Source organism: Aulostomus chinensis, chromosome 14, assembly GCF_037954235.1.
Source record: "Aulostomus chinensis isolate RoL2024-O1b breed Wild chromosome 14, RoL_Achi_v1.0, whole genome shotgun sequence".
Lineage (NCBI taxonomy): Eukaryota > Metazoa > Chordata > Actinopteri > Syngnathiformes > Aulostomidae > Aulostomus > Aulostomus chinensis.
In genome coordinates, this window is record NC_141333.1 from 18,220,571 (window position 1) to 18,244,747 (window position 24,177).

The following is a 24,177-nucleotide window of genomic DNA, read 5'->3' on the forward strand; positions in this document are numbered from 1 at the left end:
GCCATGGGCTCAGATGACATATTAGGGATACTATACAGGCACCCTCAGTAATTGAAATTTGATGGAAGGGTAAGGAGGGGTTGCCTTATTCCAAGATTTGTCACCATCTCAGGCTTTGAAAACCGCTAACATAATGGTTATACTGCAGCACGTCGTCCATCCCCCTGTGCATCTGTAGCTTGTCATCTGGTGTGCCACTGCTTGAGCTTGTGTGTGAGAAAGTTTGCTGGTGTTGACACAGGCTGAAGGGATTTTGAGAGTGTAGCCTGTGTGTTTTTGAGGTTAAGAGAGCTTTGCCTTCCCTGCTGTGTAAACTGTTGAGCAAAAGTGCAGAAAAATGAGCTATATAGTGGTGTGTGTGTGTGTGTGTGCGTGTGTGTGTGTGTGTGTTTGCAGGTGGATTTTAAAAAATATTTAACGCTGAATGTACTGACCTTTCAACTACTCGTTTATGCTGCTTTGACGACTTATTGGATGTCCAGTGGCGGACTGCAGGGCAAAGTGAGAGTCCAACTCTTGCAACAGAGAGAGGAAGTGAGGGGTAGAGGGAGGCCAGTTCACTTGAAGTCCAAGCACACAGTCTCACTCTTCCGGCCTGTCATGCTCTCATTCATTCCAGCACACGCCGTCATTATTTTGGATCTTTGGACACTTGACTTGTGCTTTATTTATCTGGTCTGATAAGAGAGGCATTTCAATGTTTAATTGGTTTTATCTATAAGAGTCACTGCTATATATAGAGGTATTTTAGGTGGAGTCCTGCTGTTCTTTTTTTTTTTTTTTTTTTTTTTACATGTTAAGCATTCAAAGGAATTTTGCCATCATGAGTCAGAGTTAAGTTCTGAGTCATGGTGGCAATATGGTTGAAATCCCCAGAGTTGATGCCACAAACTTTGTTTTCTCTGCCAGTCCTGGGCTGTAAGTGATTGTGGGTCAGTACTGGTGCGTTTGCTTACGTGTGTGTGATGAGCCGAGGTGGTCTGGTGTAGAGCAATTTTACCGGATGCTGCTCGGTCACCAGTGTTTTTCTAACGGCTGTTTATTTACCTAAAATAAGCATTCAAAGTCTGACCTAACACCATCACTTGTAACTGTAGGAAACAACTTTCCTCACACTTTGTACTTTATTAACTGCTGAATCCACATCCGCAGTGTGTGTGTGTGTGCGCGCGCGCGTGTGTGTGTGTGTGTGTGCGCACGCTTGTGTGTGTGTTCGCAGCGCTGCCTGGTCCCTGATAATCCTCTTCTCAGCAGTGTTTTACACATGACTGGCTCTTATTCTTAGCCTGAACTCAACCACACACACACACACACACACACACACACACACACACACACACACACACACACATACACACACACACACACACACACACACACACACACACACACACACACAATAATTGACCAATAAGTTATAGTTAGTGTGTTGAACATTTATCACATTTATTATAGTTTGACCTTTGCCCCCCCATCACAAAACTCACCATGCTGTGCTGCTTACCAGAAAGTTGAATCAGCTAACTTCATGAAGCCTTTGGTCGTATAAAACATGTTTAATGTTACTGTAAAAAAAAAAAGGTTTTTGACTCATGCCAGAGAGACACAGGACAGGCCTGTTACAATTTTGGGAGGATCTAAAAGCTATGAAGTGAATTTAGGGGCAATTAAAGGATAAAACAATGAAAATAACTTGAACTCTCTGATTAAGACTTAAGGAATGCGCTGTGGGACGCATTGGGACATAAATGAGGCCAAAAGCTGTCTATCATGGAAAATATCTGCTATTGTTAGTCATTCTTAGAACCTCTGCCATAACATCCCCCTGTCTGTCTCAGCTTTCCTGTCTGTCTTTCCTTTTCCCTTCTTCCACAGTCCAACACTAGTTTGTGGGTAGCTGTTGAGGGGCGGGGCTGCAACATCATAAGACCTCCCCCTCATGAGTAGGATGAATGTAGGGGGGTGAGGGAGAGAAGGGAGGAAAAGAGAGAGAGACAATAGACTTAAATCGCTCATGTGGTTGAGAGGTGTTGGCAAGCCAAGTTCCATGCGCAGCAGGAGAGATCCAGAGGAATTTAGAAGGGAAAAGTGTTTGTGGGAAGTTATTAGTCTGTGTTTGCTGTCACCCCTCTGAGCTGAAGGAAGGAGGTCACAGACACATTTGACAAACTCCTGAAAACATCTGACAATCAAGAAGAACTCCTGTGGACTCAAGACTTTCAATACCTGAAGACAGCTGATCCAACATTATTATCCAGAAGAAGCCGTCATCCACTCTGCCATCCAGGCTGGAACATGCGCTGCCATCCCTGTCATCCCTGCCGGTGATGCAGGTGGTCAGCATGATCTCCCACTACCCTCTGGCAACTCTTCTACCTTGGCCTCCAGGGCCCCACCACCACTATCCCGACCTGGACTGCACCTTGCTGCTGGAAGGGGAGGGAGGTGTCGCTCTACAGAGGTACCAACGTCGCTCCCCGGAGGGCAGCCCACGCCACTGGGTCAGTATATACATGGTGGGAGCATTTAGCCTGTTTGTTGATTCTGTTTGGTTTTCGGGGAAGCACAGGTACTTCTAGTCTTCTTAAACAATCTGGCAGATGTTGGCCTTCGCATGAGTGGCCTTCCTGTGCCTGCTGTTGTTTGGCTTGTGTGAGGTGTTGTTTGGTTTCAAAGGCATAGATTCAATGATGGGAACAGAAATTAACAGTGTTTATGAATGGAAAGCAAAACTATTCACATAGCAGAGAGTAGGAGACTGTTTTGTTTCTCCAAGGTCTGTTTGATGGACTGTAATGAGTGTGAGAGTGCACAGAGGAGTGACAGTTAAGAGCACGCAACAACAATGCATGTGTGCATGAGAGAGAACAGTGATCTGTGGCTGCTCTGGACTCTGGCCAGGCTGGTGCTTCCATGGACAGCTGACGGGTCGACATATTAAAACCTTGCAAAGTAGACTCAGTGACAGTCTTGTTGAATACACCATAAATCACAAGCAGCTCAGAGATTTGCTCGATTGAGAAATGATTCGCTTGTCATTTCTCCAACAACCGTCTCATTTTTCAGTTCCTCTGTTTGACCGGTAATAACTAGACAGAAAGCCCTGGTGACACAGACAGAAGGAGAGCTGACCTCTTGTGAAAAAGCTAACTATAACTTATTGGTCAATTATTGTGTGTGTGTGTGTGTGTGTGTGTGTGTGTGTGTGTGCGTGTGTGTGTGTATGTGTGTGTGATTCAACCAGATTTAACACGCAAAAATAGAGGCACGAGACAAAAACAGCTTTATACTAAGTACACTTTTCCCTTGAATATACATGTGAAACCTAAAAAGTACATCTCTTTCTTCAACAGGCCAGTCATATTCCTTTTAACTATACCAAGTAAATTTTAGGGCACATAGGTATATATAAATATAAAATACACAATACCCCACAAGCAACAGCATTTGTACCATTTTAGGTATACACTGGTACTTCCATTTTTGCGTTATATGGACAACTTCATTGGCAATGTCATGTAGAATTACGGTTAAAAGGCATGTTCTCATTTAGTAAAGTGCTAATGTTTGAGATGTGGTTATGGTAAAGTCTCCAAGAAATTAATATAAAGTAAGTCTTTCCAAATATCCTAAACATTTGTACATCTATGTTAGAGGGAACGTGAGAGAGAAAGGAAAGAAAGGTTTTTACAGACCGATCGGAGGGTTCTTAGTCAGTAATCGCCTGAGAAATCCTAATGATTTGATATGCGTCACTGGCTAAATCCAAAGATGTCAAAAATGTTGTTTGTGCTACATGTGAGTGTTTTTCCTTTATTCACCAGCGTTAAATTCTTCTCTCAGGTCACAGATTCCTGAAAACATTACTAGAAAACAACATTGGTCAAGAGCTTATCCCAGCCTAATTGTGATTGTTTGCACGTGTGCACGAGGCTACGGTTGAGATATATTTGTTATCTTCAGAGATTTTGTGAGTTTAGAGACTGAAGTTGCAAAATTAGCTGACCGGTGTATCCTTGAAGACACTGAATCTTCAGCTGCTGATCTTCATGTAAATCCTTTCAGGAATTAATTTGGAACAGAAGTGACTGCTGTAAAAGTTTTCAGTGATATTAAGAATTCACTTAAAGTAGATGGTCACAAGAGTGAATGGATTTGTTCGCATTTTGAGCCTTCTGGACATCGTCGAATGTTGCCTATTAAACATCCTGGCTGATGTATCCTCCCACTCCACTGGACTGTTTCCGTCAATTGTTTTAAGGGATAACACACACGCGCGCGCACGCGCACACACACACACACACACACGCACGCACACAAAGCACCATTAAAGCCAAATTATTCTCAGCAAACATCCATCTATAGCAGGATTTAGCTCTTTCATTATGACTGTCTTTACAAAATTGAGCTACAAAAGATTAAAATACCCTCCATAAAATGATGAAAAATTAAACAAAACCTTTGGCTCTAACTTGAGCATAGAAGTGCTTTGTGTAAGCATCAGCCAACTGTTGAAGTCGTTCACTCTCTTCCCTCAATCAGAGGTAGATTTGGTCATTTCTTGGTTCACACCGCCTAGCTAACTGTCCAGCCACTTACAAAGACAGGAATAAACCAAATTCTAGCAACTGATGGAATCGTCAGAGCCAGTCACAGTCATACAGCCATATCCTATAAATGCTAGAGCTCTCTTGTTCAGGTTTTAGCCAGACAATGTGAAAATTACACCAAAAACTGGTATCGTTCAAAAAATTGTTTGTGTTGTGTTGTGCCGCTCTTGAAGATCTGCTAATGCGTACGCATGGTTTGTTTGCGAACTAAAATTTCCTCCTAGTGGCACTACTTCTTTGTTTTCCCATACTGGACTGAATGTCGCTCAATGCTGTTAGTTGGTAGACATCGTTATTACCTAGTGATGCATGAAGCAGAAAAAAAGGACTTTCTGATGTAGCCTTCCACATTGTGTGGCTCTTCAATTTTTATTTTTAAATGTTACTGGACAAAATTGTGAGCTTTGTGACCCTTAAAAAAATTATTTAGTCTTTTACAGCTGCTTCTTTCACAATGGAAGCGTGTGGCAAACTTAGAGAGGCCATACTAGTTATTCCATTGATGGCCAGTGTTAAATTTGTCCCAGCTTCGTTTGACATTTTAATGTTTTGTTAAGATTTTAATGCTGACGTGCTGACTTCTTGAAGCAGCTTTCTAATTTACGGCAAAGACTTTATGATTATCTAAAAATGTTCCCATCTCTAAGATTATATTACACCTGGCACACACCTGAAATGAAACATGACGAATGGTTACTTGTAGTTTCGCTAACACTCATAATCCTGAGCAATGAATATTTCCTATATTTTACCAGGCAGGACCTCCAGACTCCCACCACTTTGTAATCAATCGTCTAGTTTCCAAACTGTAATTTACAACTATGGTGAAGATCAAAGCATGTAAACCAGTTGAAATATACCTGTAATGAAATTAGTGAATGCATAACTCTTCCACATGTACACCCACCTGGAGGACGGAGAGTTCAGTAACTGCAGGTGTCAGTCACCTGTTGTTGACCTATATGAGGTTATGAAACCATGGCAGTCATAAATTCAGTGATTGGATTGATTTCTTGTCTGTTCTCCCCCTGCTGAGCAGTTATGGACACTTAAATCACGTCCACAGTTCATGGGGGAGTGCTGAGGTGTCACTCATTATCAGCAGTCCATCGAGGGCAAAGAGCCTCCCACAAGGCGGCCAGCTTATATACACTGACAGGTAGAAGGCGAAACTGCTGAACTTTATTTTCAAACTTCAAAATGTATCACAAAGTTCAAGTCATACATTCGCGGATGTGTCAAAAGCAGTGTCAAAGGACGTGACCGGCTTTGAACTCAGTTGCGCAGAAGTGAGAATACTGACAACAGCATACATCTCAGAGTGTGTAATTTGCTCCACTGTCGTCAAACTACAGGGCCCCTGTATGCCTCCCCTCTCTGAAGGGGTAATGTAATTAAGCTGTAGCCTGATCAATCCAAACTACAGCGGAGGGAATATGAGCCACACCAGCAGGATAGTTCAATAACCTTTAAGCCTTATTGACTGGAAATACAGAAGCGACTGTTTCAAGGGAAATCAGGGACAAAGGCAGAGGGGTACAAAGAATCTGATGATGGCGTGTTTTCCATTGAAAAAATAAGAAAGCTGAGTTAGCACTCTTCCTTCCCCTTTCTTCTTGTTTTTTTGTTGTTTTGAACAGAGAAGTGCACATTTCAGGTTGGTGACGTGTTTCCGTTTCTTAAGTTTTGATTCATGCTGGTCATGTGCAGTGATTTGACAACAAGGTTTCAACAGTTACTGATTCATTCATTTGGCTTGTTCTGTCAAGACGACCTCATATCTGGCATCACTCAGGGGAAATGGGGAGGAGTGGGTTTCTTGATTACAGTAAATATCTGTCCATTTCTTTTGCACAATTCACAAACTTTCAGACTTTTCTTTTGTATTTTTCTCTATTAAATCTAGGTCATCCTTTTATTCAGTCGACCTCTAAGGTTGATGTTTATACACTTGAGTGACCTCAGGCAGGACAGGTTGTCTTGTCTGCAGCTCGGTCAAGGCTCATGTTATTGTGGTTTTGGGCCTAATTAGCTCACATAATAGGACTGGTGAGAAAAGTCAATACTGCTGGTATTGTCCCTGTCACCCAAACATCCATCCAAGTCAACAACACCACAGGAGCACCCGGCTCAACTAGGGCAGAAACTCATCACACCATATGGAGATGTGTGTGTGTGTGTGTGTGTGTGTGTGTGTGTGTGTGTGTGTGTGTGTGTGTGTGTGTGTGTGTGTGTGTGTGTGTGATATTGAGTGCTGGTAAGTGGAAAGAGCCAATATGTGCAGAAGCAACACGTCTGAATGGGTTTGGTCTTCAATGGTTCTGTGATTGTGTATGTGTGTGTGTGTGTGTGTGTGTGTTTGACTAGAATTTTGTCTGGTGTCCTCTTAGCATTTGTTAGCATTTTGTGTCAGCACATCTCTCTCACTCTCTCTCTCCATATTCTGCATAAATGTGTTTTCATGTTAAAGAACAGCATGCATAATTTTATAGCCTTGCATATTATCTACATTTGCTTTCTATTTGTATTCTTTGACAGCGTGAACACTTTTATGGCAACATCTGTGCTATTTATGCACTTATGCAGTTTCTTGTTTCCGACTCAAATCTCTCAGAGCTGCAGACGGCAACATGGTATCACAGAGCCTTGCTTTCATCTCCCCTTTCTTACAACTGTTGGATACGAATAACAGAACTAGAGTTGCAGTAGTCTTTATCAGTCTGATGTGTAGCTCTCCAGAGTTGTACATTTTTTTTTGTGTGGCAACATACCAGAGGGTCACTGATGATGTGTGTTGTTTTTGTTGTTTATGTCTATACGTGACAATTTAGGGGAGCATGTATCTGCGGGGCAACAGATGGTCCAGCTTTCATAAGCAGGGGGGTCAGACAGACGAACACACCAGTCCAGACTGATTCATTCAAGGCTTAGCAGGGCTTACATCAAGGTGAAGGGGGGGCTGGGGCCCGGGGGGGGGGGGGTTCATATGTGTGTGGGGGAGTGTGTGCATGCTTGGTGTAATTTACTGTAGCTTAAAATACAGGGACACCTAAAAGTGTAAAAGTTAACAGCCAGCATTTGATCTGAGTCATTGGATTATCCCAGTGTTTGTCCATCTGAGTCCATTCGGAGCTTTTAAAGTAAGAAAACAAGTGTGATCTACTGTTTCTGCACATGAAAATGATTCGCCAGTGAAACTTTCCTTTGAGTGTGAACTGGAACGGTGGGTCAGCTGTGATATGCATGTGGGACCTTAAGGAGGAGCGGTGTCTGTCTAAAGCTCTGGCTTTTACTGGAAACACAATGATGTCACCCTTCCAAAGAGAGAGAGAAAGAGAGAGAAAGAGAGAGAGAAAGTACAATAGATGTGAGAGGAGCTCATGACATAAGAGCTGAACCATAGAGGCTTTAATGTGCCTGATTGAACAAAAGATTCAGTTGACAGATAAAGAGACATTGTGTGTGTTATGAGACACGACCTGTCATCTTGCTGTTACTACAGCATGCTGGGACTCTCATCCTACTTCTCTGGCTTGTTTAACTTGGATTAAGCAGCTCTGATGTTGTGCTGAGTTATGACCCTGCACCATAAACCCATTCTGGAGTTGTTGAAGCATCTGCTGACTCTGGATAAACAATGCGGTTTGAGAGCTCTGCCCTCTACTGGGCAGTATGCTGAAGAAACGCAAACAAACCACACATTAATGCAGCACAACATAAGGACATTTAACCTTGTGCACATGTACTTTTAAACCTGAGGAGGGCACAAACGGACACATTTGCTCCTGATTGGAAACTTTTGAACTTTTTCCACTGGAGACTATTTGCTGCATTCTGTGCTCTCACCGGATGAAGTGTCAAGTCCTTTTTTGTTTGTCCCGCTAAACAGGAAAGCAGGATGTCTCTTTCTGGTCTGAAATATGAAATCACTGCTCCTCGGAAGACCAGTGCAAGCTGAGTCTGTTACATCAGGCTTGTCTTTCTGCCAGCATGGATCTTCTCAGTTTCTGACTGTACTGTGAACTCTTCCCCTCTCCGTCTCTCAGTCACACAGTACAGATAAAACCCTTTCAAGTTTATCTCAACGGTGTCCTACACTTTCTATGATATATGACCTTCTTATCTTGGATGTAAACACTGAGACTCACTTCTTGCCCTCTCTGAGTGTCTTTGGGAGCTCATTTCAATCTACTTTCATGTTTACGACCATCTTTCGTTGTCTCCTTCTTCTCCTCTCTTCTCCTCTTGGTATTGGCCTGCTTTTATGACTGTGCTCCAGAGGCTCACCAGCCAGTCAGGTATGAGGACAGCAGCCTTGCTGGAGTCAGGAGGCTGGAGGCAGGAAGTGGGAGATTTCCTGGAATGTACGTTTTTCCCCGCAGTGGTGCAATAACAGTGAGAGCAGTGCTCCGCTCCTCCTGTTTTTGTCCCCTTTCTGTCTGTACTGTAGTTCCCTGTTCTGATTCTGTGGAACAGAGGGAAGAGCAGACTGGAGACGTTCAATAATGGCTCGAACCAACTGTAGAAAAAACACTTTGGCTCCATCAAGTGTGATTACATAATTATACGTTAAACTTATGAGGATAAATTAGGTCGCAGCAATGTTTTGTCAAGCTTTCAAACGTGGCAACAGGATCACCCTCATCACATTCCAGATGAGATGTAGACAGACGCAGAGTCAAGCTCAACATCAGACCTGAGTCATACTTTTACAGATGATGGTTTTACTGTGACACTGATAATCAAAGAAATATTTATTCTCATTTCCTACAATTTTGAGGTACTTATACTTTACTTGATTGTTTCCATGACAGTTATGCTGCAGTGAAATCTAGCATTTCAGTTCCCCTGCACATTTCTGAGGGAGGCATTGCAATTACTTGAAGCAATTGTTTAGTTCTGAAAATAAATGTAGGTTCTGAATAATTGATTTTAGCTACAGTCAAGTAGTCATTTAAGTGATTGTATCGCCTGGTACCATTGATGTCTAGTTTGAAAAAGTACCAAGACTTTTAAAAATTACAACATTCTCTTCATATTGTCATGGAAACATACTTAATGCAGGACTGTGAAGATGAAAAAAAGATATTAATCACCTCTTGTGAGCATGAGCTCCCTACTAAATTTGCAGATATGTTGCCCAGAAACAATCCTCACACTCAGATATGAACTAAAGAGAAACACGTCAGGGTATATCGAAACCCAGCCCGCAGTTACTCAGCTGTGGAACTTTGCAGTGATCTTAAAGGTACTGATATGATATGAACCCTGCACCCTGAAAACCAAGAAAATATTTATCTGATCTGCTCATTCATCAGATGAAGCTGCAACCGTCACATTTGTCAGACGTCTTGTTTGCTCTGTGATATGACATCACTCCCCCTGTGAGACCACCACACCAGTCCCTGAGGCCAGAACTGGAGGTTGTTTGGGGCGCAACCTTCCCAGACATGTGGAGACCCAAGTGCACACCAGGGCAGCTCAGCCTGCATGGGAACGGGAGTTTGGCCAGAACACACACACACACACACACACACACACACACACACACACACACACACACACACACACACACACACACACACGTATGAATGCACGCATACAACGGGATTCCCTGGCCTCTCAGTGCCCTCATCCACCAAGGACAACCCGGAGGAAGCAATGATGCAAAGAGTGAGAAGCTTGCTTGTGAGTGTGTGGGTACACAAGTGTATGTGTTTGCACCCATCTTGCTTGTGTGGTGTGTGACAGTTGATGATGCTCAGAGTGACGCTGGGCCTCAAGGTGCCAGAGGAGTGGGTAGATTTATGAGACATTTGAAAAAGAGGGTCAAGGCAGATCTTGTCTCTCTCAGTCAGCCACATGACAGTATGCATCATCATTTCTCCTGACTCTGGATCAGTTTGAATTGCAATAATATGAACCAGCGATTGCTCACATTCAATACATATTTATAATGCCACTATACACACAAAGACCCCTCACAAACCGATTGCTTGATTCATATCTTCCCGTTTATTCACACAAGTGTGTTTGAGTACGTGTTGGGCCACATCCATGGTGGAACAGTGCGGCCCATTCTCCTCCTCAGCCACTGACAATGCACAGTGCCGGTGACGGCATCTCCAGCCTTCCTTGTATTGTTCCACGCAGGCTGCAGCTGCCTCACACACAACCTTCATCATACCAGCAGCGTAGAGCATATCTATATGTGCATTATTTTACATGTTAATGGCCTCTGATGAATGAAGCAGTGGAAATGTTTTCCCCTCTTTTGTATCCTTTGTATTAATATTTTGCCATTTTCTTTGTGAATTGTATGTTTCTTCATCTCTTCATGTTTTTAAGTTGGTTTCAGAAGATTGTACTAGATGGATGCTTTTCAAAATAAAATAGGTTTAGAGATAATAGAAATGTAAGAAGAGTCAGGCCATGTGAAAATTCTAGACAGATGCATACATACATACATAAAACATTATTAGTAGTAGTATTTTATCTGTTTCTGTTCAATGATGCACTAGAATATTTAAGAATCTATCATATTTAATTATAAGGTTTATTTTATCAAAACAGTTACAAAGTACTTTACAGTAAAAATGAGAAACAACAATAAAACAAATACAAGATCCTAAATATCATAAAACAAGTCAAATACAAAAACCAAAATAGATTAAAAACAATTATACAAGAGATTCAGAAAAGAACATTTACCTGCCTGAGTTCTCCAGGCAAGGCGTTCCGCAGCTTAGCAGCCTGAACAGCGACACTCCTACACTGACAAGCCGAGACTTTGGAACCAGGGCCCTGCTGGAGGATCTCAGGTGGCAATTAGGCTCATAGGGAGTTGGCAGGTCACAGGTATAGGCTGGAGCCTGATGATTCGAGCCTTTAAAAACTGAAAATCAATTCTAAATCTCATGGGTAACAGGTTAAGGGCAGCGAGGACTGGTGATCATTTCTCCTGCTGCGTGCTAAAAGCCTGGTAGCAACATTCTGCTGCCGGAATAAAGTGCATCAATCGAGTCTGGAAGCGATAAAAGCATGGATGACCTCCCCTCAGTCAGTAGGAAAAAGGTGTGACCTGAGGTTGTGACCTTTTCATATTTAAGGAATAATATCTGACAACAATAATAATTGGGAGTAAATTAACTAAATGAGTGAATAAATGATACAATAAGAAATGAGGACTGGGGCAATTGGGGTTTGGAAATAAAAATTCCAAGATTTGAGTTACATTCTAACTCTAGACTCCTAACTCAAGGATCTTTCAGTTTCTTTTTTCAAACAGAATTTGTGGTGGCGCTGGTCGTCCCCTGCATAGCTACAGTTCTTCTCCTTCTTCTTGTTATATTTATCTTACCATATGGAGATTTGTTCACTTTTCTGTTTTCTAACTGATGATAAAGCAACAGAAGGAGAGTGACTTTTTATTTCTAACATCATCCATTTACCACGACAGAAAAGTCTTGCTTCATCCGTCGGTTCTGAGATTTTCATCGGAAAGAGATTTATGATTCTTGCGCAAACATTCGCGCGTATGAGTGCGCATCATCTTTGTCATTGTGACGCCGGTCGGGTAAAAACAGAGGAGGGGGAGGAGTTTAAACACGAGTGTTGTGAGTCCGAGTGGGAGGAGTTTAGTCATTCAGTAGAAGAAGGGAGAACCCACTGACAGGCGGAGAGACGACAAACAGGATTTCGAGTTTGAGGAGAACAGATTGAGTGTTTGGTACAACAGAAGAAACATTTTCAGCGGATTTTCTTTCTTTTTTTTTTTTTAAAAAACTATCAAACTATTATTTTGTTTCTTGGTGGATTATTCCCGAGTTCTGATGCTGCTGTCCCCGGATCATGAGAGAAACGCTCACCATGAAATTCGCCTGGAAAACTAAGATGGTAAAGAAAAAGAAAGAATGAAAGAAAAACACTCTCCATCTGTGTTGTTTGAGTTTGTGGTTTTGAAGTCAGGCTTGGGGGGGGGGGGGGGCATGGGAAAGTAGCCGATAAAGGGGGGAGGTAGGAGAAGTGGAGGGGGAAGGGGGCAAGCTGAACATTGAGTTTTAATTGTTTTGGGGTTTTTTTGCGCCCCTCTGTTGTTGCGCTGGACGCTAAATCCACTTGATTGCTGTTGTGTATAAATGTCGCACAAAGTTAGGAAACGTGTTTGTGTGTGTGTGTGGGGGGGGGGGGGGTGAGAGGGATTACATAAAAAATCCCCCATCGACTCCGCCAGAATATGAACCCGATCCGTTAGCTTTCCCCTCCCTTATGTTGATGGATATAAAAACTTTTGTCTGCACCAAAACAGAGGGGGAACAATCGGCGAGGCCCCGGGGCCATCGCTGTCCCTCCGCGGGTCCCAGCTGCGTTCAGGCGAGGAAAGCACAAAAGCCAACAGATCAGATTCAAAACAGGAGTTGTTGTTGTTATCTTAGGAGTATTGTTTTACACATAGATGACGGGTTGCTGATAGGCAGTTGCACCCTGTTTGAGCAGAGATGATGCTCTGTTGACCTCTCTGCTCTCTTGGGTGTCCACTCTGCACGTTTTAGGCATCTTGAAGAATCTTAAACAGCTAATCTCCTGTTTACTCTTCACCAAGAGTCACTAGATATCCAGAGTTCTGTGTGAACTCATCCATATCTGCTCATGTCTACAAACAGCTTGTGTTTGAAATACTCTGGCAGACTGTTTTGCTTTCCATTTCTACGCAGGCCTTTTGGAACTTTGCTTCACAATTAAGCCCTAAAAGTGGAGCACAAAGCAAGCAGATCTTCTAAACCCCACTCTGAAAAACATGTCCAGCTCTGTGGCTGACAAAAAGCAGGCTGTGTGTGTGTGTGTGTGTGTGTGTGTGTGTGTGTGTGTGTGTGTGTGTGTGTGTGTGTGTGTGTGCGTGCGTGCGTGTGTGTGTGCATGCAGACTGTGAACTCAGCAGCCAGGGCGGCCAGCATAGAGACCTCCTGCTATTGTTTTGGGAGTGTGTGGACTGCATGAGTCATGCAGTGATCTGTCTCTGCAGAGAGAGAGAGAGAGAGTGTGTGTGTGTGAGAGAGAGAAAGAGAGAGAGTGTGTGAGAGAGAGAAAGAGAGAGAGAGAGACTTACTGGCCATAAAGACAAGATGCTGCAGGATGGAGGGGCAGGGATGTATAGAGAGGAGACTATATAACAAATACATCACACCCCTCTCTGTTTTAACTGCAGTGATGCCGCGGTGCCACTGGCCTCGTTCAGCCTGCTTACAGCAATGTTGAACTTTGACCCTCTTTTTCTGGCTCTTCTCATCTGTTTGAGGAGAGTTTGGACTTTGCTGTTGAGCTGTGTAAATGAACTTGGAGACAAGTGAGAGTAATTTTGTGTGTGTGTGTGTGTGTGTGTGTGTGTGTGTGTGTGTGTGTGTGTGTGTGTGTGTGTGTGTGTGTTTGGGCCAGCTGGTCTCCTCCACTGTGTCGCTGCTTCTGATTTTGTCTCCACATATTGACGTGTCAGCAGATCCTGAGTTCTTCCAGGATGTGTTTTATGTTTTGATTTCTACCCTCACAGTTTGTTTATAGACTCTGCTGCCAGTCAGTGATTTACAACAAGGGACAGACATGACGCATGCAGGCTGCACGATGACCACGCATCCATGTCCTCATATCGGGTGATTTAAGCACCAATTTACAACAACACTCTTGCTGTTTGTATAATTGGATGCAAAAAAAGATAGAAGAACATGATGTAATTTTGCGTGAGAGACTTTATCACCCTGAAGGTCGTCCAGCTTCAGCTTCAGTGAGACAGGAAAAAGATGGATGGGGAATAAAAGAGGGAGTAAAGACAGGGCTAGAGAGAGGGAGGGAAGCCTTGTGTGTTGGGGGTTGGTAAGTTCTTGACGTTTTACTGCACTTCTCTACATAGTTTGTGGTTGTATTTCCCTTTTCCCCCTTGAATCTTCCTTCTGCTTTTATACAAAATGTCCAACAATCAAGATGAAACTTGTTATGAAAGATTTCCAGTCATCTGGGTCACAACATCCAAAGCAGGGCTAAAAGTGTTCTTGAAGATGTTTTGCCTCCTTACTCAGTCCCTCTGTAAACTTTGCAGGAAACTATAATATCTGCCCCTCGTCTCTAATCGTTTTCCATCTGGTTCCCTCTGTGCAGAGCTCAGTGCAGGACTGGGGGGAGGAAGTCGAGGAAGGAGCCATCTACAATGTGACACTGAAGAGGGTTCAGATTCAGCAGGCGGCCAACAAGGGAGCAAGATGGCTGGGGGTGAGTAGTGATCAGGAGAGGTCCAGTTGTACCAGATAGACTGGCATTAGCGTATGACAAACTGATATTTTTTCCAGTCATCAGCTGTGGTTGAAAATGTGAAATACAGCTTCCAACTAGGAAATTCCACTGAGTTTCTCATGTGTAGATGGGTTATAACCTGCCAAACTAATCTCTATTGTTTGAAGCAGACCATGTGTTTCAATTGTGTCTCTGCATTATGCTCAACCAGCGCTGTTGTTTTAACATTTGAGCTATAAATCTCCTTCTTTAGACAACACCTTCAGCTGCCTGCTGAAAATCAACTGTTTCACCAGACCTGCACTGTTTAGCCAAAGCATGTGATTTCCTGACTTTCCCAGTTGGCAGCTTGTTCCCCTTCACAGCAGTTTTTTTTTTTAATGAAATGCTGCTATGGCAAAAAAATAAAGAGTATTAAAGAGTTTTCCTTGAGTTGTGCATTTTTGTCAGTGCATACAAGACATCTCTGTTTCCTACACTGGGGTTGTTAATGAAGCATTACAAGATGTTCTGTAGTGTTTTGTTACACTGCATTAAACATTCGGTTGAGTTTTTGCAGGAATGTATGAAGACTGGAGGAATTAAAGAGAACGGTCTATGAGAGAAATCAAGATCTTTGCTCGGTGTGGGGCAATTAGTACATAAACAAAGACAGACATAACTGCTCTGAGGCTGAATTGGTGGCTGAATGAGTCGCTAAGAGCTAATTAGAACAATGTGTGTACTTTATACAGTCAATGTGTCTATTGAGTAGAGTAGAATGAGAGCACGCCTGTGAGTGTGTGTACTGTAAACAGTTAAACCACAGTGATGTATTGTTTAGCTACTAAGCTGTAACATCTAAAAGTGCAGTGGGTCACCTTGCAGGATCTTAGTGCAGCTCCTATGAGAAGGGAGTCGTGTTGGTGAGAGAACTTGGCTCTGCTGCTGTCCTTGTCTCTGTCTGTCTGGGAGGACGAAGGAGGAGGTGGAGGAGGAGGAGGTGGAGGAGGAGGGGCCTGCTGTGATTAAAAGCAGATTGGAGCCTTTCCTGCCGTAGCGTGCTAACTTCATCAAGGTCTCTCTCCCTCCCCTCTCTGTCTGTGCCACCTCTTCTTCGCCTTCTCCTCACTGCTCATTCTCACTGCGTTGACACAATTGTCGGACACATCTGGATAATTCCAACTGGAATATAGGTCACGTCATGTGTTGTCACACATTCTCATCTTTGTTGGGCCTCTATTGAATTCTCACACTTGCTCTCCTTCATTACAGTGTGAAACTAAATCTAAATTCATTTTTTTCTTTGCTTTGTTGTTGACCCAACATACCCATATATAATCACAGGAAGAAAGCCAGGAAATGACTGCAAAACAATACATTTCAGTCTCACGGGTTTAACAGTGTAAAAATATCTGTGTGTGTGTGTGTTTTTTTAGGCAGAGGGGGACCGTCTGCCTCCTGGCCACACAGTGAGCCAACTAGAAACCTGCAAAATTCGAAGTATTCGTGCTGGAACACTGGAGCGGCTGGTGGAGACGTTATTGACGGCTTTCGGCGACAATGACCTCACCTACACCTCCATTTTCCTGTCCACCTACAGAGCCTTTACCAGCACACAGACCGTCCTGCAGCTACTGCTAGACAGGTAGGCACTGGACCAGTCCATTCACCACATTACTTGTTTTAAGGGAGCTGGGCAAACCAAACCTGTAAGTTCTTTTGGAGCAAGGAGATCAAACGTGCAGGCAGGAGAACATGCCAACTCCAATAATGTATTAACTGTGTTCGATTTTAAATGTGCTTTCTTATTCTGGCTGCAGGTATGGAAGCACGGAAGAAAAAGATGGCAACAGAGGTCAAGTCTCTGAGACCAATGGAGCCATCAGGAAGTGAGATACTATTTTATATGTGCATTACTATTTAATTGTTGATAATATCTTGTTGCAATGTTCACATCCGTCCCTCCACTCTCTCCACCATCTTCACAGTGCCTTAGCCTCTATCTTGCGTGCCTGGCTGGACCAGTGTCCTGAAGACTTCCAGGAGCCCCCTGACTACCCCTCTCTTCACAGGTTGATGGACTACCTACGCGGGGCGCTGCCCGGCTCCGAGGCTCTGCGGAGGGCCGAGGGGCTGTTGGAGCAGCTGCAGAGTCAGGCCAGCATGGATGAAACTGATGGTAACTACCTTTTTTTTTTACTTCATAGTTGAACTTTTTGTGTCATTTGAAGTATTAACATTTTGATGGTTGTTTTCAGCTGGTTTCCATGGCAATAGTTCTTTCTGCCTGGGAGAAGAGGAAGAGGTGGAGGTAGAGGTCCAGGAGGATTTTCTATCATTTGAGTCAGACCTGGTGGCAGAGCAGCTGACCTACATGGACGCAGTAAGTGGAGGATGAGGGGGTGGACACACAGTTGTCAGGCAGTGTGTCATCATATAATATGAACCTCTTCTTTGACTCCAGCTGCTGTTTAAAAAAGTGGTACCCCACCACTGCCTGGGCTCTATCTGGTCTCAGCGGGACAAAAAGCACAACAAGCACAGTGCCCCCACCATTCGTGCCACGATCACTCAGTTCAACGCCGTGGCAGCTTGTGTGGTCAGCACGGTGCTCAAACACAGACAGATCAGACCTCACGTCAGAGCGCGGGTGATCCAGCGCTGGATAGACATCGCTCAGGTAGGTGGAAGCTCGAACACCTAAATGTTTGATTCACAGGCACAAATGTGTGTTAAAGTCAGGCTGATTTTTGTGAATTGTCTCTTAAAAGGAGTGTCGTATACGCAAAAACTTCTCCTCTCTGCGAGCCATCGTGTCTGCGCTGCAGTCCAACCCTCTGTACAGGCTGAAGAGAGCGTGGAACTGTGTGCACAAGTAAGTTATCAACTGATAACCTCAGGCGTGGGATCAGCCTTTTCCCTCAATTCAGCAGGATTTTAGATAAGTGTTGCCTCTAACACCTGACCTGTGCTTGACAGAGACAGCATGCAGACATTCGAGGAACTGTCGGACATTTTCTCTGACCACAATAACTACCTGACCAGCAGAGAACTGCTCATGAGGGTGAGTTCTTACTTCTGCTGTTGTTAATTGCAATAAAATGGTGGACAAGTAAATCCTCCGCGACAAGGCAGGTATTTAAGAGACTTGGCTCTGGGCACATTGCTTCAGTCACTTGCTGAATTTTCCATAACCAAAGCCTCTTTTTAATTTGTCCAACAGGAAGGTACTTCAAAGTTTGCCAGTCTGGAGAGTTGTGCCAAAGAGCACCAGAAACGCACCCACAAGAGACTTCAGCTGCAGAAGGAAATGGTGAGACAAAGCCTGGTGAACCCAAAAAAAAAAAAGAAAAACCTCTAGCATCAGACAAATCTGTTCAAAGAGAGTTGAGGTTTGCATTTTTAAAAAAACACATTCCTCTACAGCAATGTACTGTAAAGTGAGTCTCAGTGAGCCACAGAGCAGATTTGTGTATTCAATACACTGTGCTGTACTTGCATCGAGCCTGTGTTGTATTTAACAAACCCACATCGCCATCTGTGAGGAGTGGCAAAAAAAACAGCCTTTATTGTGGTACCAGAGTGAATGTTGGATGTAATGAAATGTTCCTCCACAGGGAGCCATGCAAGGAACCATCCCATACTTGGGGACATTTCTAACCGATCTGACCATGCTGGATACAGCTCTTCCTGATTTAGTCGAGGTAATGCCTGCTGCTGAGCGTGTGTGTCTTTTTACACCTGTACGTATGCGCAAGTTTACAGATCTGTGGATCTATCTGTCAGAAACTGGGTTATACGTTCTCAGGAGTGTGTGAAGATTTTTTTTTTTTAACTGGTCCACCTAACATTGTTTGTCTGAGCACCCACTGGTATGTGATGTCCAGGGTCTGACACCATGCCCTTTCTGTCCTCCACAGGGTGGTCTGATCAACTTTGAGAAGAGACGCAGGGTGAGTGTAGCCGCTGGCCTCCTCTTCCTCTCACATTATTGAGGTTGATATACAGAAGTGCAGGACTGATGTCTTTGTGTCTGCAGGAGTTCGAGGTGATTGCCCAGATCAAGCTGCTCCAGTCAGCCTGTAACAGCTACTGTCTGACCCCGGACCCAGCCTTCCTCCGCTGGTTTAAGAGCCAGACTCAGCTCAGCGAGGAGGAGAGGTACTCATTCCTAACTTGCATTCTGCACCGTTTTCCCTTAGATAACAAGCAAATTAGTGCATGCTCTGTAGCATCTATTGTTCACACACAATATAGCCTTTCTTTTTCTCCCCTTTCTGGCTTCTCCCTGTTGTTCTTATGTCCTCTCCATTCTCCTGGCTGATCTTTTGTACTCCCTTTTGTATGTCCCTGTCCTCTTGGTTCCTAAAACCACCGGTTGTTTTTCAGTGTTTTATGATGTTTAAATTTCCTTGTTAATCTTATCTGTTGCAGCTACGCCCTCTCATGTGAAATTGAAGGTCTCGGTGAAAGCAGCCCAACTTCTCCCAAACCTCGAAAGAGCATGGTGAAGAGGCTCAGCCTGTGAGTACAACCAGGAAATCTGGTCTAATATGAAATGCCTCTTAAGTCTAGAATAGTGCTGCACATTGTCATATTCAGGGAATGGATTGCTGTGACCTTTTCAGTCTTAAAATCGAATAACTGGCTTCCACTACTTTCCAGACTCTTTCTTGGAACAGACAATAGTGTAGCCAGTTCTCCTGTCAGAGAGACGCCACGCTCGCCTCCCACTGGCAGCTCAGGGGAGAGCATGGATTCCGTCAGTGTGTCCTCCAGTGACTCCAGCAGCCCATCAGACAACGAGGGACTCACCCCCATTCACTCCTCCGACCCCCAGCAGAACAAGGTGAGGAAAGAGAGTCTTACTACAAAGAGACAGCATAAAAATGACTGGAAGGGAAAGGAAAAAGGACTCCCTAAATATCTCCAAATAATATGCCACTATTGAATACTTTAAATAGTAAGCATATCGTAACAAAAAAGTTAAAAAAAAACAAGCAGAATTTCAGAATAATATAAACAATGTATCGAGAATACTTTATTTCACCTTATCTTTAAATCAAGATATGTGTCACACTTTCCTTTGTTGACACATTGAACATTTGAAGGTGGAAACAGTTACCACCTAAAGGTTCTGTTTCTCAAGACTGTTGACACCAGCAGCTGGTGTACAAATTTTCAGTCCATATTCGACCAATAGGTGTCACACAGGTGATTCAGTTTCTGAGAGGAAATTCCTCTGGAGGTTTATAAAGAAAAAATATAGCTGCTCATCCAGTTATTCAAAAGAGTGCTGCTGAACCTAGAGACTCAGGTGGGAGACAGTCACAGTCCTAGTTTTATATGTCATTAAGGCAGAAATCCTAATACAGCCAATGTCCTCAATATGATTATTGCAAAGTTGGCCTTCATAAAAGAAATAATACAATCAAATGTATATGCTTGTGGACACTGGACCTGCAAAATGGGAAACCCCCACCCCACACGCACGCATACACACACACATTTTTAAAAAAAAGATAGTAACACATTTATCTTTGATAAACTCAAAAGTCTTTACAAAAAAATCAAATATTCCGAAAATACAGTTTATCCCATGAAGAAAGAATGAATCCCTGGGATGGCAGTTTAAAATATGTCCCTTCAGCAAAAAACAGTACAATTCTCCTCTCTAGTAACGGTCCCTTATTAGAGAAATGTTGTAATTTGAAAATCAAATGTATTATCCTTTATTTCTCTTGAGGGTTGAAAGTTGTTCAAGCATGCCTCAAGTAGCTGCAATTCATAGTTTTAATGTATTATATATTTTATTTTGGTTTTTCCTTATTGTGGAAGAGCATTGTATAGTTGTAGTTTAAGTGACATCTGGTGTCTCTCCTCAGCTTTCAGATTCCTCATCCTGTACTTCGCTACACTCGATGGACACCAGCTCGTCAACAGCAAGTGTTTCCATGACACCAGCGCCTCCCCCCCTCCCTGGCCCCCCCTGCACCCACAGACGCTCCGTTTCTCTGACTCCCTTGTCTCCCTCCTCCCCGAGCCAAACCCCAGCTTATAACACTCAGGCCCAGGACGCATGTATCATCAGAGTCAGTCTGGAGCATGGCAACGGCAATCTCTACAAGAGCATACTGGTAAGTGGACTGGTATTGGTTTTGATGTTCCTGTGTGACCTCCAGGCTCCCGAAAGTCAGATTTTAATCCATGCTTGTTCCCTCAATAGTTGACAAATCAAGACAAGACTCCAGCTGTCATTTCTAGAGCCATGGCGAAGCACAACCTGGAGGTGGAGCCAGAGGAGGGATATGAGCTGGTACAAGTCATCTCTGATGAGAGAGGTAAATATGGCTGACCTTTGCTGATGGGGGGGGGGGGGGGGGTGGGGTTCCGTTATTGATACATGTTACTCTTCATAACTGTGACAGAACCTAAAGTGCATTGATGAGTGTTATTCCCAGAAAGTCCTACACTCACAAATACAGTAAGTGTGGAAAGCAGAAGTTGCTGCGGCAGTTACTGTATAAAGCTATGATGACATCTCTGGATTTTCACTTCAGCACTTCTACTTATTGAACCACAATGAGAGCCTATAGCTTTAAAATTTCTATATGCAAATATTTTAGTCTTAAAAAGTTTGTTAAAGATGTCTCTTTAGTGTACAGCAGAGATATTTTCTGAGACGTCCTATCTTATATCCGCTTAAGACCTCGGGCTAACTGATGTGATGTTCGTTGTGTCTTTTTCTTGCTAAAATCTGAGCCACGCTATCTGTAAAAAACATTACTGATGGCTGTGGAGTCAAGCATGAATGGATTTGACTTGTGGCACTTTCACAAACCAGAGTGAATAAATTGCACTCTTGTTCTCTCCTCCCTCTGTCCTCCAGAGCTGGTCATTCCTGACAATGCCAATGTCTTCTATGCCATGAACACCTCAGCAAACTTTGACTTCCTCCTGCGGGTGCGAGGTTCTGCAGGTCGGCCGGTCCAGCTGCGTAGCCGGTGTAGCTCCACGTTGCCACGTACCCAGCACCGTTCGAGCCTCTCACTTAGACTCAGCAAGGTCACTCTGTGACCCCAAACTGTAGTTTGCCCTCACACCACTTGGTCAGGACAATAGTGGGCGAGGACTTGATGTTGGGGTGTAGCTGGAGAGACGGATGAGGTCTCACGACCATTCAAGATACATCAGATGGATCCCTCCTGTCTTGCTAGTTGAGTCTCCTGAACTGTGCTGCCCCCTGCTGTCATTCTCAGCCCCTGGCCCAAGCCTGAAGTGGAACATAATCACTGAACTCATGACTCGTGATGCCTGTAACAGTGTGAAACAGCGACCCCAAGTGGCCTCTCAGTTTACCAGAACAGGTTTTTGCACATGTAAAGGGAGTAGCCACACTCCTGACCTCCAACAGTATTCTGATATTGAAATGAACATTTCAACTCATTTGATGTAGCTGAACATTTATTTTTCTGCTATTTGAAGCGTGATGATGACGATGAAGGTGGAACAGAAGGAAGAGCAGACTGAGCATCCAGTCCTGTTGCCTTTACTGATGAATGAATAGATGTCTGACAGTATTCTGCATGAAATTAACAGATCGACAGGAGCTGTGATGTCATTGAAGTCGGTCATGTTTACCCGCCTTGTCTGGCTCATGCACAATGTGCATGTGTGTGTGTGTATGTGTGTGTGTGTGTGTGTTTATGTATGTGTATTCAGCCCCCTCTCATATTGTGAGCTGTGTGACGAATGTATTGTCGCGTGCATTCTGATTGGTTCCTTTACTTGGTTTTAACAAGTCCTATTGAAATGGCCTTACCTGCCCTATTTCGACGGTGTAGGGATGCACTCCTGCTGCTTTTAGTTTGATATGAGTGAGAAGAGCAGACCAGAGGAAGGTGGATATCTTGGATAGACAGCAGAACGTGTCTCACGCCAATGTACCTCTTCGCCCTTCATTATATGAACTACAGAGTTGCACTTGACAGTTGGTAGAAGATGCCAATGGGATGTGAATTACAGAAGACGGTGGTCGACTCCACCTTCATTTAAAAAAATACTATGTTGTTCGTTGCTTTTTATATGTTTTTGTAACACAGATTTGTAATTGGAGTGTGACGGAGGGATTTTTTTGTTAATGTAAAAGAATTCAGAGGTTGTTAGGAGAAAAAAAAAAGAAAAGCCAGTGCCAGATTTTACTGTGATGCTTTTAGTCAAACTTTACAGAGGAGCACGTCACTTCAAGCCTCTTCACACATTCGTCTGATAGTCTCATGCTGTCATTTCAACACCATCAGTGCCACAACCGCGTCGCCAAGATCGCACTCACACGTTAGCAGATAAACACTTTTCAGCACTCAAGCGGACGCTTTTAGCGTCTTGATCAGATCGTATCATGACAGGTTCATGTTCCGAAGGTTTCAAGAAAATCACGAAAAACTGGGACAAACAAATTATTTGGTCATTTGTTTTCATGCAGAACTTCACTTTAAAATGTGTCATGAAATCACCCTCAGCTCCCGTGTTCTTCACTGCCAAAGACTCTTCTTCTACCTGAACAAATAAATTATTATCGTTATTATACCTACTGTCGCGTGTGTTTATGCCTCTATGCTGAAAATGTTTTCTTGTTAATCTGATATCTCTTGAATTTCTTGAAATTTGGTGCAAAAAGCTCAATGGGATTCAAGGAAGAACGGTAAAGAATTTAGTGGTCAAGGTCACTCTCACCTTACTTGAACGTTTTTTTTTTTTGTATTTAGAATAGAGAAAGCTACATAGCTAAAACACACACACATTTGTCTGTAGTCCATGGGCAGGATGAAGAAGACAGAATCTGAAGAAGAATCTCAAGAATGCCTCGAGAGAATTTCTTTCAGTTTGGCAGAAACTTCTACTAATACTCAAGGATTAACTGAAAAGATTTTGGTGGTTGAAGGCCAAAGTCCCTTTGGCAGGCAGACATCACATGCCTATACGGTCTCAATGCAGTATTTCTAGTTGATTAAGAAACACATCTGGGGTACAGATGTGCTGAACAAATAACCATGTAGGTGTCACCCTGTGCTGGGATTGGCAGCACGCTGGTTCCTGTTTGGATCCACACTGACAGCCAAAGGAACCAGGAGTCGTTCTGGATGGAGCCCAAATAATTTTGCTGAGTGGGAAACATTTCTGCTGAATTGACCACAGCAGTCATGACCATCCCTTCCTGAAAGCTCTTCTGCTCCACTTCTACTCTTTCCCTGTAATTCAGAAGGCAAACACATTTCTTATTTGGAGTATTTCGAACAATCAGTCAGTC

General features: G+C 43.5%; 1 protein-coding gene across 2 annotated transcripts; it reads left to right on the forward strand.

The window, feature by feature from the left end:
* Positions 1–1,996: 1,996 nt before the first annotated feature.
* Positions 1,997–23,455, forward strand: rgl1 (ral guanine nucleotide dissociation stimulator-like 1). 2 transcript variants are annotated; one of them, XM_086224368.1, is made up of 18 exons: positions 1,997–2,501; positions 14,757–14,867; positions 16,307–16,515; positions 16,691–16,759; positions 16,859–17,049; positions 17,129–17,253; positions 17,335–17,550; positions 17,642–17,745; positions 17,850–17,934; positions 18,094–18,183; positions 18,488–18,574; positions 18,791–18,823; positions 18,910–19,031; positions 19,305–19,394; positions 19,536–19,719; positions 20,756–21,007; positions 21,097–21,211; positions 21,760–23,455. In XM_086224368.1, exons 1-18 carry the CDS (start codon positions 2,328–2,330, stop codon positions 21,945–21,947), a joined length of 2,445 nt encoding a protein of 814 aa, XP_086080494.1. In that variant the 5' UTR covers positions 1,997–2,327; the 3' UTR covers positions 21,948–23,455. The 2 variants fall into 2 exon arrangements, with proteins under 2 accessions (XP_086080494.1, XP_086080495.1); XM_086224369.1 differs by lacking the exon at positions 1,997–2,501 and adding an exon at positions 11,933–12,506.
* Positions 23,456–24,177: the final 722 nt, after the last annotated feature.

What these genes read in the sequence shown, in the direction of transcription:
- rgl1 (XM_086224368.1), top strand. Translation starts at nt 2,328, where the DNA reads ATGCAGGTGGTCAGCATGATCTCCCACTACCCTCTGGCAACTCTTCTA. An exon ending in ACTTTGAGAAGAGACGCAGG is followed by an intron (nt 18,824 to 18,909) that starts GTGAGTGTAGCC and finishes TTGTGTCTGCAG; the next exon opens with GAGTTCGAGGTGATTGCCCA. An exon ending in CCGACCCCCAGCAGAACAAG is followed by an intron (nt 19,720 to 20,755) that starts GTGAGGAAAGAG and finishes GTCTCTCCTCAG; the next exon opens with CTTTCAGATTCCTCATCCTG.